This window comes from Polypterus senegalus, chromosome 17 (assembly GCF_016835505.1).
Source record: "Polypterus senegalus isolate Bchr_013 chromosome 17, ASM1683550v1, whole genome shotgun sequence".
NCBI lineage: Eukaryota > Metazoa > Chordata > Cladistia > Polypteriformes > Polypteridae > Polypterus > Polypterus senegalus.
In genome coordinates, this window is record NC_053170.1 from 33,507,422 (window position 1) to 33,521,113 (window position 13,692).

General features: G+C 36.2%; 1 protein-coding gene across 1 annotated transcript in view; it reads left to right on the plus strand.

Annotated features, from left to right (window-relative positions):
• The window catches only part of LOC120517779 (exostosin-1c-like), a 496,489-nt gene that overhangs the window by 468,290 nt on the left and 14,507 nt on the right, over positions 1-13,692 (plus strand). Inside the window, exons 8-10 of the mRNA XM_039740259.1 lie at positions 2,175-2,270; positions 2,872-2,958; positions 8,481-8,641. Of these exons, the coding sequence (XP_039596193.1) occupies positions 2,175-2,270; positions 2,872-2,958; positions 8,481-8,641 (344 nt within the window). The remainder of the gene's footprint in view (positions 1-2,174; positions 2,271-2,871; positions 2,959-8,480; positions 8,642-13,692) is intronic.

Here is a 13,692-nt window from a genome sequence, read left to right on the forward strand (position 1 = left end):
GTAAATGAGAACACACCATTTAACCAATCCTATCCACTTAATTCATTCAAAATAATCTCAAGTTAAGTTTCGAAGGTCTTTAAATTCCCGCTGTCTACCACACTACTGCTCACTTATTCCATATGTCTATGGTTTTCTGAATGAGGATAAAACCTCCTAATGTTTGTGTGAAATTTACCCTTAACAAGTTTCCAACTGTGTCCCCATATTCTTCTAAAGTAGAAGTCTCGGTCCAGTGCACTAATTCCCTTCATAATTTTAAACACCTCAATCATGTCTCCACTTAATCTTCTTTTGCTTGAATTGAAAAGGCTCAGTTCTTTTAAGCTTTCCTCATAACTCATCCTCTGCAGTCCTGAAATCAATCTAGTTGCTCTTCTTTGGACTTTTTCTAGTGTTTTTTGTAGACTGAAGACCAAAACTGGGCAGAGTACTAAGTACTTAAATAAAGATCTCTAATATATATATATATATTGTGGCATCCGGCCGGGGCTGGAGCCCAGCCTGGATTCCCAGGAGGACCGGAGGAGGGCTTGTACCTCCTCCAGACCGCAAGGGGGCGTCCACCTTGGTTATGTTGGGGGCCACGGGTAAAGGGCTTGGAAGCCCAGCCCTGTAGGGACCCGTGGCTACCGCCAGGCGGCGCCCCGGTGCCTGAACAACCCTGGAGCCCAGCACTTCCGCCACACCAGGAAGTGCTGGGGGGAAGACGACAGGGGACACACGGACGGCTTCCGGGTGTGCAGCCGGCACTTCCGCCACACTGGGGCGTGTCTGCGGAGGAGTGCCAGGGAGCAGCTGGAGCCCATCCGGGTTCCTATTTAAGGGGCCACCTCCCTTCAGTCGAGAGCAGAAGTTGGGTGGAAGAGAGACGGAGCTGGAGAGAGGACTGGAGGCGGCCAGGAGAGAAAGGCTATTTGACAGTGGGCCCTGGATATTGGGGGAACGGTGCTGGAGGCACTGGGAAGTGCACTGACTTTATTTGTAAATAGTACTGTAAATAAAACGTGTGTTGGGTGAAATTAAGATGTCTGTCTGTCTGTGTCCGGGTTCAAGTCCACAATATATATATACATATAAACTTATTTCCTGTCATGTGTAGACATTTTCTTGAGCCTCCAGAAGTGTTCTGTTAGTGTGATCCCCACTTTGTCAATTATGATAAAAATCTTAGTGATCTCCATCCCAAAGATGCATTGAAGATAGAAAATGCAGGAACACAGAAAAAGGATTACGTGGTTGGTGGGTAATGGTGGTTGGGTTTTTTGGTTTCCTGTGCAGTGAGACTTTCCTCTGTAGAAATGATAGTAATGTAGTAATGTTCACAATGGGGTGTTTGTATTTGCAAAATATGCTGCATGTCATACTTTTAAAACACACACTGCAACTCCTCTAAATTGATGAGACATAAACAGAACTGATTTTGGTGGTGTGTAACAGATTACATAATTACTCATGCGGAAAAGAACACAGGTGAATATGGAAGTATGAACAAGGCTTTAGGGAACAAAATTCCTTGTTATCCACCCTAGAAAAAGCCTCCAAAAACTCTTTATAGTGAGTTTTGTAAAGTGCAAGAAACGATTGTGAAATAAATTGTAGTGGGAGATAGGAACCAATGGATCGGGTGTCCAGCCATCAGAAAGAACATTCACTTAGACAACATGTCCACACTTAGTTACACCAGGCCAGTTCCATGACTCCAGTTAAGAGATGCAAATTTGTACATAGACATCTCACAGAACAAGGAGGAATACTGGAGACCTTGAACAAAAATGCCACTGCTATATGAAAAACATTTGAAGTGCTGCAAAGGTGGTAATAAGGCTAGCGATCAATTCTAGATACTGGAGCTGTAAGCAGTACCAATCAATGTGCCACCCAAAGTAATAAACTGTCATTGCAAATGTCCAACATAGTACTACAAAAAATAAACTTGTCTATCTTGAACATGAACTGTCAAAGAGAGGTGTTTAAATTGACAAATAGAGGTGAAATGTAGTTATTCCCTTTAATTTGGTGACTTATTTATTTTTTACCGTTTTAGCTTTATTGTACAAAGTGCTAATTTCTATATGTTTTATTGAAATAAAAAGCAGAAATAAGTGTTAAGGTTTTTTGTCTTTTTAGAGCTCTCTTTCAAACAGAAATTCATCTTGCTGTACCCCTTACAGATAATCATTTTGTGGAATTGTGAAAAAGCAGCCCCACCTCGGAGTAAGTGGCCGCAGACTCCAGTGCCCCTGACCATCATTGAAGGGAAACGCAAGGTTGGCCTGTTTATTTTATGTGTAGACATTTTGAAACCTGCAGTGCTGCAATTTGATTTAAACCACCTTAAAAATGGAAATAAATAATAGGACAAGCTAGGCAGCTGCTTGTAATCCTTCTAAGAGTAAACCTCTTCGGCTATTCTTTTGGCAGAGTTTCTGGCAAACTGTTCTTAGTGTGGTAATAGTGTGCAATAATAACATCTTAAGAATCTCATCTCTAATATAGGCTAACATCTGTATTTACAAGTTATATGTAGGATCAATAAAAACAGACTTCATTTAGGAAGGCCAATTTTCAATTGAAATTGACAAAGTGTGTTGGCAGAGTTGTGCTCAGCTCAATATAATCTGGAAGTGGAAAGAAAAAATCAACAGTTTTGCTTGCAGGTTAATTATTTCAGCAAGTCAAGTCAGGATGCTGTCAGCCATTGAGAAGAACTAATTATGATGAAGCCTTAAATATGTTTTTGTTTTTCAAAATCTAAGTTTTCTATTGATCTCTTGTTGAAGTTCAACCACGGCACTAGCTATTAACCATCACTCTCTCTGTTTCTGTTTCTCTTTTTTTGTGTTTTTCAAAATCTTTGCCCATTTAAAGAGAAGTAGTCGTTTTCTGCCCTACAATATTATATCCACTGATGCTGTTCTGAGCCTTGATGAAGATACGGTGCTTCTAACCAGTGAGGTAAGAGAATTAACCTTACAGACTATAGCACCGTCCAAAGTGAATATGATGACCAAATGCTTTTCACATAACAACAATGGGACTTAAGAATAAGTAAGATGTAGTGGGACTCCATCCAGCAAAAGTTAACTTGACTGAACTTTAGATCTGTTAAGGCCATAGGGAGCCTTAGGGGAAGAAGAAAAGCAGAAATACAGTAATTGAGAAAACAAAGCTGCTCTTTGTTTAAAGACCAAAAGAAAGAGTTTGTCTTCAGTTTGTTTTTAAATGTTGAAAGTACAAGACTATCACTTCATTATTTTTGATCAACCAAAGCACTTACAATTGAGGCAAATATAATCGGAAATTTGTAATTACCCCAAAATCCTTAACAATACTGATATGTGCCATATCATAACTAGTACAGTATGTCAAATAGAGTAAATACTATTATGATACTCTGATTACTCATGGCAATTCCTATGTGTGTCAATCAAGTGTATAGCTACCATCTATGGATGGGGCAAATGGACAGCTGCCCCTCTAATTGTAAAGTTGAGATGCCTCCCAATCATGGAGCAGTACTAGAAAAAATTGAAATGGTAAAAATGAATCGCAAAGTCCATAAAGCTGCATTTCAGTCTGAATGTTCCTACAGATTATTAAGGCCATATTCAGACTATAGTTAACGATGACTCAATACTAATATTTGACTCTTTTGTGATTTTTTTGTTTGACTTTTCAAATTCATCTTGCAAACAATTCAATCTGACATGCTGTGTACGGATATCTATTCTGAATCAGCAAAATTAATAAAAAAATGACTTCATCAAACAGATGTGACCTAACAGATAACCATGAATTCCAGCTACATGCTGATTTGCATGTGTACAGTGTAGGGTGGCTGCAAATTCATCAGCTTGCAATGGCAAGTGCTCAAAGATACTTAGAGTAGAATCATCACTGCTGGATCTGAGCGTCGAAACCTGTGGGAGTGAGAGAGGAGCCTGGACCGGCTGAAACAAGATGTTGATGGATTAATGCAAAAGAGGGATTTGATCATTTCAGAATGTTGAGTGGGGCATTTGATTATTTAAGTCAAAGTCTGTCTACTACACTTGAGGCATCAGAAGATTTCAGAAAACATGCATCAATTAGGCTTTATTGGTAGGTTTTCTTTTTTATTTTCACATTTCACTAAAAAGATCAACACATATATGGAAAAAAGCATTATTGGGTAGCAACATAAGTAAACATGCAAACAAGTAGCTCTCTATTTAACTTTCCAGCCTAACAGGTGGTTTACAGTGATGGTGACAGCACAATTATAATCATGCTATGCAGTTCCATAAACCTAAACATATAAACTGAATTTAGGACCCTGGAATAAACTGACTAGCCTAATATAATCACAAAATTCAATGGAACTGAAGTATAATGGTGATCTTTAAATATTTTCCCAAAATTTGTGATTACCTTATCTTTGCCAACATACGCAAAGAAAATAATATCACCATGTAGTAAACAACATCAGCGTTTTTGCAGTGAGATACCAACTATGGAGAATGGAGTAACAAATGAGAGGACGATAATCAATCAAGTCACAGGTGGTGGTGGTAAACTATGAAGGATGATATCTGCAGAGTTTTCATGCAGGTTTTAATTTAAGCCAATTTGAGGAATGCTTATTCTTTTAATTAAATCAGACTTTTGCAATGCTGTCAATACAGTCCTGTTGCCTTGTTGATCGACTAATATTACTTTGCTGCTTCTGTGTCTTCTCTGCTACCCAAGTTTGAGAATTATTATCATTATAATTATTATTGTCATTGTTGCTCTTATTGGATTATTATTTAAGCTGTATCTTAAATTTTTTTGCTCCCCCAGTATTTATGACTACTTGGCACCCATGGTCACTTTTTGTAGATAATTGCAAGAAAATGACTAATAAGGATCTGTCATTTTGAAAATGTGCAATGACTGAATTTGTTGTGAAAAATGTAATTCCCACAGAAAGCATTCAAACACAAATTCATTGAATATGCACGCTAGTTATGTTCGACAAAGGCTAAAGCACTTAAAAACCAGAACACAGATGCCATAAGTTAGCCCTATTGTGTTGACTAGTTATGTACTTCAACTGAAATCAACAAAGAAAATAGTGAGAAATTAGAGGGAATCAATACGTTACAGAAGGGGGGAAGAATCAGGTTGCATGGAATCTGTTCTGGCCGTTTCTACACAGATGTGAATGGTGGTCTACCATTAGGATACCGGTAAGAACAATGCATCAATTGAATATGGATTTTTGTGGAGAAGTATGCAGATATGACTTCTCTATAGTGAGTTGCTATTCACATATTTAATGAGTCATAATGAATATTCTCACTACAGTTAATTTTATTATCTGAGTTATATTTGTATACTCCTCTCAGGTTCACAATAGTTCTTTTGTGTTTATGTGTTTTTTTAATTACATTCTGTTTAATTGCTTTAAGTTATATTGGTGTTATAAGGTTTTATATACAGTAAACAAGTTATGAGATTCTCCAAGAAACAGTTAACTGTAATTACATGAGTTTTTTTTATTTTCTGCTGTAATGCCTATATTAGAACTCACATCTGCATCAATCTCCCTATTACCACTAATAGCATTAGCATATAGGCCATGTTATTAGTATAATGCTGATATGGTAAACTATCGGTAAAAACAAGAAAAGCAAGCAAATCACCACATAGGATGCAAATTAGTAACCAGAAACTTGAAAATTTTGTGCCAAAACCTGTAGTCAATACTGCTGCCAGCATCACAGACATCTGTTATATAATTTGAAAAAGCAGGGTTTAAAAATGTTTTTTTCAAGATGGATTAGTTCAGTTAGTTCCTCTTTATCTCAGGACTGCTTTTTTCACTGTTAACGACACGCTGATGTGCCCAAGAATGATAAATGAAAACTGAGACTTAATCTGAGACAGGCAAGGGTCAAAACCATGAGGTCAAACTCAAACAGGTACTCAGGAACCAAGGGGTATGACCTTACTTGAGAGCAGCAGTCAGAATGAAATCAAAATTAAGATGATAAAGCTAATGCTAGGAGCTGCTTGACAGAAAACGAACTACCGCTAATGGGAAAATCAAAAGCTGATTTATGCACAGATGGAAGAAGAAAAATGATTATACATCCATATTTATATATCATGTCTAGTAATGTAGTGGTCCCAATCGACTCAGTCAAGTAATTAAAGTCAACAATATGTTCACTAAAAATAACTTTCTCAAAACGTATTTTACTTAATAAATAACAAAGGGAACAGTGTACTGGTAATAGAGATTTTTAGGAATAAATCTGGTATATCTAATTTTGGAAACAATGGACATTTGGCCACCCTATACACAAAGAGACATTAACTAATTAATACTCTATATACAGAGGGCTAGGATACATATTTTAAATTAAATCAATAAGGTTGACCCTTTGTAACTATAAATAGGCAAAAATAAAAAAACTACTTCAAGTCACGCCACTAAGCAGGATTTCAGTCTAAACTGGGATTGTTCACAGTTGACAGGATGCTATGCCTCATAAGAGACATGGCTCTTGTTCTCTGCTGCCTCTGACTTATAGACATGTAAGTAAAATTAGCAAGATACATCAAAGTAGGAAATGAATTGTGAACAATAAAATGTCTGTTATACCTGCATTTTTATCATTCTTTTATTTAATATTGTTTTTTTTTTTTTATCAGTATGCTGCTGCTGAAGTATGTGAATTTCCCCTTGGGATTAATAAAGTATCTATCTATCTATCTATCTATCTATCTATCTATCTATCTATCTATCTATCTATCTATCTATCTATCTATCTATCTATCTATCTATCTATCTATCTATCTATCTATCTAAAATAAAACTTCAATAAGCCTGTCAAAGTCTAAATTAATAGAGTGGAAAGAAAGATAAAGGTCATGTGTATTCATGATGGGACACAATAAAAAGCAGTCAGAGAGGCAACTCGGCACACAGATTTCTGGAAGTCAGTGTGCAAAGGTTTAAATGTAAAATGTTAAATGTAAAATAATGTGGGCCTGGTTTTTATTTTCCTTTAAAAGTCTTATAAAGATTCATCTTTACTAATAGATCATTGGCTCCCACTTGTGTTTCTATTGGTCCGTTTACTGTTCTATGGACTTTCACACTTCATATGAATCAGTGAAAGAATGATTAAACAATCCAAAGGTTCTCAATTCAATTAAATTTAAGAAAAAGCTTGATTTATCGGCCCCCATGTCCATTTATATGATGTTTATAAAATGTAATGGAAGAGCATTCATCTCCATTTAACATCATCTATTACTCTATAAATCTAATGGCACTTTACTAAATCTCATGCATACCTTCAGACTGGGAGATTTGCTTTTCACTGGATCCTGGCTTTCAAGCAACCTCTCAATGCAAGGCATATCATGAATATTCACATTTTGTTAATGTAACTGAGGATCATACATATTAAAAGCATAAGTCATTTGAAAAACAAGAGAACGGCATTCAGTCCATCAGGCTCATCAAGCAGGATAGTATCCTTCTGTGTTCCCAGTGTTCCCATAATGAATTCTGCCTGCTCATATGATGACTAATGTAAAATAACAAGCAGCATATGTAGTTAAATGTGAACATACTTGAAAGGTATGTCTAGTTGATCTAATGACCTGGTGCAAAATGCGTCATCAAAGACACGAGAGTTTTAGTAAAGACCAGATGTTGAAGACTAACCCTTTGGGGAGAGTAAGAATAGCGAAAGGACAAATTCACAGATCAAAAGCAGGAGATACACAAGAGAAGGAACGTTGCCAAAAATGTCCAAAACATAATTAGAACTTCCTTTCTCTAACTGCAGATACATTTATAAAGTTTATTTCATTTATTTTTAGTTAATCCAAAGGCTTTGATGCCAAGTAATATACACCCCCCATTTATATGTATTTTTTATGATGATGTCCTCACTTTTAATGATATGGGTGTGACCACAGAAAAGCAATCACAAAATGATGATCTTAAAAAACAACAGAAAAGGTGCAGTGATAATAAATTTCATGTGAATACTAATAATTATAATACATAAAAACATATTGCAATATTGCAATAGGTGACTAAAAAAGGAGAATATTTCCAAAATTTGTTCATGAAATTTACAAATATTATTTAGTAGGACAAGTCTTTGTGACCTTAGACCTGTTAAGAGTTTATTGTACTCCTCTCCTCCATTTGTTAGCTTTAATTTCTTCCAGACATAATATTAATTTTATTTTAAGTAATGTCTATGGATTCAACAAATACTGTAAATATTATACATTTGCTATATATATTGGTGTCGTATAGTTATGCATAAGCATATTTCTTCTGTTTTACATATCTGAAGATTTGAACTTGTCTTTAGTGAACAGCACCATATAACAGTAAACTGAATTAATCCAAATAATTCTCACAACATGAATCTAAAGATACACTCACACTAAAGACTTTCTCTTATTTTTCTCTCTGTTAGGTTAACTTTGCATTTGTAGTGTGGCGCAGTTTTCCAGACCGAATTGTGGGGTACCCACCACGTAGTCATTTTTGGGACAACAGCAAGCAAGCCTGGGGTTACACTTCCAAATGGACCAATGAGTTCTCTATTGTTTTGACTGGAGCGGCCTTTTACCACAGGTAAAGTAGGGAAAAATTATGCAAATCTTAGATATTTTTAACAAATTACAGTCCAGTATGTTTTTTCATTTATTAGTAAAAGTGAATGTATCTTGTTTGTGTCAGTCACATTAACGCCATTAAACAGAATGTCCATCATATATTGTAAGCCTGCAGTCTAAACAGAGGTGTCATTATTGCTATTGCTATGTTCATTAAACACCAGTTGGCATGTGATGTCACGGATGTTATTTTGTATGTAAGTAGACAATGTTTTTAAGAGCTCTGACTTGGCCACAGAGAACCTCTAAAACTTAGTTTGTCTTTTTATTAGAAAAACTAAATCAAAACAAATAAAAATACTGATAATGAATTAAGATGATAGTGTTGATTAACATTAGGGACCTGTGGCTCTGAACTGAACAGGAATTCCATGAAAAATGTAATATCATAATCTGTTTTTATAGTTATTTTTGTTTTTGTTGTGTTATGTCATATTGCTTGGTGCCATTTTGTCTGTTTATCTGCAGCACTGTCCAATAAGGAATTGCAAAAGTCTGACAATTTCCTGTTAACATTTTTCCACTCTTTTTGGCTCATGCCCGCATCTAACTTTTTTCAGTTTACTCTTTTACATCTGTCATTCATAAAAAATATTTTGTGAGCTAGAAATCTGAGACATTTGTGTTTGTCTGCTAGAACATGACAATTAAGACTACAGCCCACACTAGCTGAGGAAGAATAAAAAAGGTATAGATATAGCAAATCAGACACTGTACTGCTGTACTGTATCAGTTTCCAGAAATAACATCTAATTTCTGAAAAGAACTCTGTGTGCCTTTTTCACTGCTGTTAGTAATAAGCTAAGAACTAAAGTGCTTTTTATTTCCCCTTAGTTGCTATTCTAGGAGACCTTGTAAGCTCAATAAGAATGGACCCGCAATCTGAGGAAAGTATAGAAAGTTTTGTGAAGAGCAGAGATTTTGGTAATATGTCAGCTGAATAATAATTATAATAATAATAGAAGTCCTCTTCTATACAACGCTAATCTGTTTCTGAAAACACCTTTCTAAAGTAAACCTTCATAACATGAACACATTAATTACCATTAACTTAAATGATCAAAAAATATAAGAGTTGTCTGACCCCAAAACAACACTCCAGTTTTTCTCAAATAACACAAACATACACAAAAATTAAGAGAACTACTTTAATAATTACAGACGTTCTCAAAACAAATCCTAATAAGACACTTTCTATTTCTTACATACATAAAGCTTTCTACCTATGTTTTATCCCTTAAAATTTCATGTTCAAAGGAACTCTTTTTGGTTTTTCCAAATTTTTCCCACTCTTATTTGAAGCCTGTGCGATAGTGGCTCGGTGGCACATGCATTTTAAATAAATAGATAATGCGCTTGCGCTTTTGGGTGAGGTGTAGGTAGCAAAGCGGAGTGGCCCCAGAGGCAGATATACAGCTGAGAAATTCTGAATCCACATGTGCATGTGCGTGAACTGACCTGCTCCCTGACTGGTGCCAGAGCCATGACTGCTGCACCTTCACCCCACAGGTTTTTTTAAATGAAACCAAGGGGCGAAAGAGGAAAAGAAAGCAAGACAAACAACAGGACTGTGAGTAAGCATGCCAATTTCAGAAAGAAGAATCAGAACAGTTGATAGCCTTTGTGGCCGAGCAAGCAATCGGAGCTCCATGAGGTGGATCATTCCCTACTGAATTAAGGGAAGGGCCGATATGATGGTGATGGAGTCTTTTCTACAACTGTCCATTATGTTGAAAGAAAAAGAAAGAAGACACATGAGCAACATAGATGACAAGTTAGCTGAATCTGAATAACCTTAATAACCTACAAGAAAATAGAGACTGTGATTTCATGTTACCAAGAACCAGCCACACCTTAAAGATTTATCCTGGATCATTCCTCAGGCTGCAGGGAGGTGTATTTGGAATGGCTGTGAAAATGATTGGGTGTTAGAGTTAGCAGAGTGTGTTTGAAAATTGGTTCAGACTTGGTTTTCATAACTGAAAACTTGGTTTCATTATGATTTGGATGTTTAAAAGGATTTTAATTACCTTTCTTTGTATAACCTAATTTTTGTACAGAGGTTGTTCATAATTTGAAGATGCCAGTATTATTATTATTTTTGTTGTTGGTATTTTTGTTGCTATTATTATTATATCATTTCATAACAATCTTATGCACTTAAGGTTTTTGGAGCTGGATCCTGTTTCTGCAAGAACAGGTTTAATGTAGGAATCAACCATGGACCCTGATTTTTCTATCACTGAGATCATTGTAACTTACAATAGATTTTTATTATTATTATATTTTTCTATGATTTAAATATGTACTAGCAAAGTGTGGCTAACTGAATGACTGACTGCCTGTTAGCAGATCTGTTCTGCTCTGCATATCCTACACCCAGTGCATACCAAGGGTCTTCAGAAAGTCATTTCCTTTGCTGTGTGCCTGACTGCAGTGTCTGTGTTTAGTCAGAGGCATGGCTGTTACTTTAGCCTTTAGTAACCTTGATGTTTTGACTGTTATCTGTCAAAACTCAGAAATACATACATGATTAAAAAATTACACAAAGACTGGAAGAGTAAACAAAGAGCAGAATTGTGCTTGTATTACTATTAATAATACTGAGCGGAGAACATAGATAAGAAATAAGAAGATGATTTAAAAAAACAAGTCAAGGACTTGGAAACATGCAAGTTGTTACAGCAAATAAGAGAGTGAAGGCAGGAGGACTGGGAACGTTTTGTATCTTCCAGGCTGCTTTTGGGAAAACCTATTAGCTGAAAGAGATACACGTTAACAAGCACCTTTTGTTCTACAAGGACATATTGAACACCTTACACTTACACAGCAAAGGGAAATCTTTAAATGGCAAACCTGCAAGAACAAGGAGTACATTATTATTTTACAGAGCAAATTCTTTCAGATCATATTAGCTGTTCCGCCCTAGAGGTGCACTCAAGGCAGTGATGCATCTTGGCCATATTTCTTCATTGCCTGAAATTTAGATCCGTGTCACCCAAAGGTATGGTGCACTAATCTGTTTCCTCTTTTTTGGTCTTTCTCAGGGTAACTAAGATCAAAAATAAATCCATAAATATTAAAATTACAAGTGCATTCCTTATTTACAAGTTTATAACAGTTGCACTGCTGTCAGCAGATGCCAAAGAAGTTTTCTGGGTTTCTGGTCAATGTTTTCAGAGCCAGGGGTGTAAACAGAAGCTAAAACTAACAGACATGTATCTTCTCAAAAATATAAAAAGAAATTATTACTTGCTGAAGTATGAATGTTGGTCCTTCCATTTCACGAACATACAATTTGTGACTAAAAGTACAGTGGTTTTGTCTACAATGCCACAGTCTAGTATACAGGATTAGTAAGGTGTACTCTCTGTCCTTAGGTGGTCGCTGCCTAGTGCCCAGTGTGGCTATGACAGAAAACAGGCACCAGTTACTATGTTGCTGGAATGAATTAGCAGACATGACAATGGTTAGACAGATGGCTGAACTTTAAGGTCTGAATTCAGCATCTGCGACACCATCGTGAATCAGAAATGTTGTCTATCCATTAAAAGGGAAACATCTGGTCATTCAAGTTACATTTTTTCAAGAAAAAGTGTAGTCAGTAGTTGCATTTATACAAGTGATATACAGGTGCACAATAATAGCTAACTGGGTCCACATTCTAGCTCTGTAACTGCCTGTATTAGATCTGAACATTGTATGTATGTTTTTGCAATTTATCTACATGTACACCAAGTATACATCTCAAAGGTGTGCAGTTAGGCTAACTAATGTCTTTAAACTAGCGCACTATGAGTGAATGTGTCTTGTACTACATGGGAGTTCCATCTAAAACTGTTTCTTGCTTTGCACCCTGTGCCGCTGCATCAGCCCCAGCTACCAATGAATTGTGATGGACTTAGTGTATTCAGGTAATGTATGAATAGATTGATGGCAACAAATTGATTTGTGCGGCACAAGAGGCACTTCACTGCATTTGAGCCTCATGTTCTTGTCTTTTGTGAGAGTTTGATTTGTTCTGCCAGCACTCCTCTGGGACTGCCTGGCACTAGCAAGTCCGTGCTGCCTCCCTGTAGGCGTGCATGTCACTGTGTCCTCTGATGGATAGCCATTTCTGCTTGCCTTGCATCTCTGGATGATGGGGGAGAATAAGGCATTCAGTGAATACAGAAATACCTTAAAAATAGTTAAATAACAAAATGATGTGAAGAAGATAGAATGCAAATAATGAATTGAACAAATTCCATTTACTATAAAATTGCAAATGAGAAGGAGAAGAAATATTGTAGAATGATTAAATATGTTTCGAGGAAAGCAAAAGAGGAGGTTCCTAAAAGTATTTCCTGTAAAGAAAATGCTACTTTGAATAAATAAACCTAACAACAACTACAATAGAGGAAAAATAACATTCCCAAAAAACAAAACTCTGAACAGAACAGAAATTCGTAGGTTAGCAAGAAAAGACAAATTCAATATTTTCACAACTCATTAAAATGAGTACTAACACAAAGAAGTTTAGCCAAAGACAACACCCCTATGATTAGACCGGGGCTCAAGTAGGCCTTAACTATAGGTGCCCACTTGGCTGCCCTAAAAGGAGTACATCTGCATTATTAGGGGATCTTGTCCTCTTGGCGCAAGAACACAGGAAACAAACACAATATAGAATAATCAGACAAAAAACACAAATGTAACAAATGATCAATTAATGAAACTACAATTATAAGTTACTATATTGAGAAAAGGAGTACATGAAAAATAAAACAACAAATATAAATCAAGTACTTAAGCAGCAAAATGAAAGCTAAACAAAGGGTGAAAATGAAAACCCAGCAAAGTTCTGGCAGTAATCAGCAAATTGGGACAAAGCTGGCATCACTGGGAAGATTATGTTTTTTGATTTCTCCAATGCTTTAAGTACCAACAGAGATATCCCTGTTAAGAGGTAAGCTTAGAGATATGCAGGTGGATGAGTCTATGGTGTCCTGGATAATGGACTATTTGTCG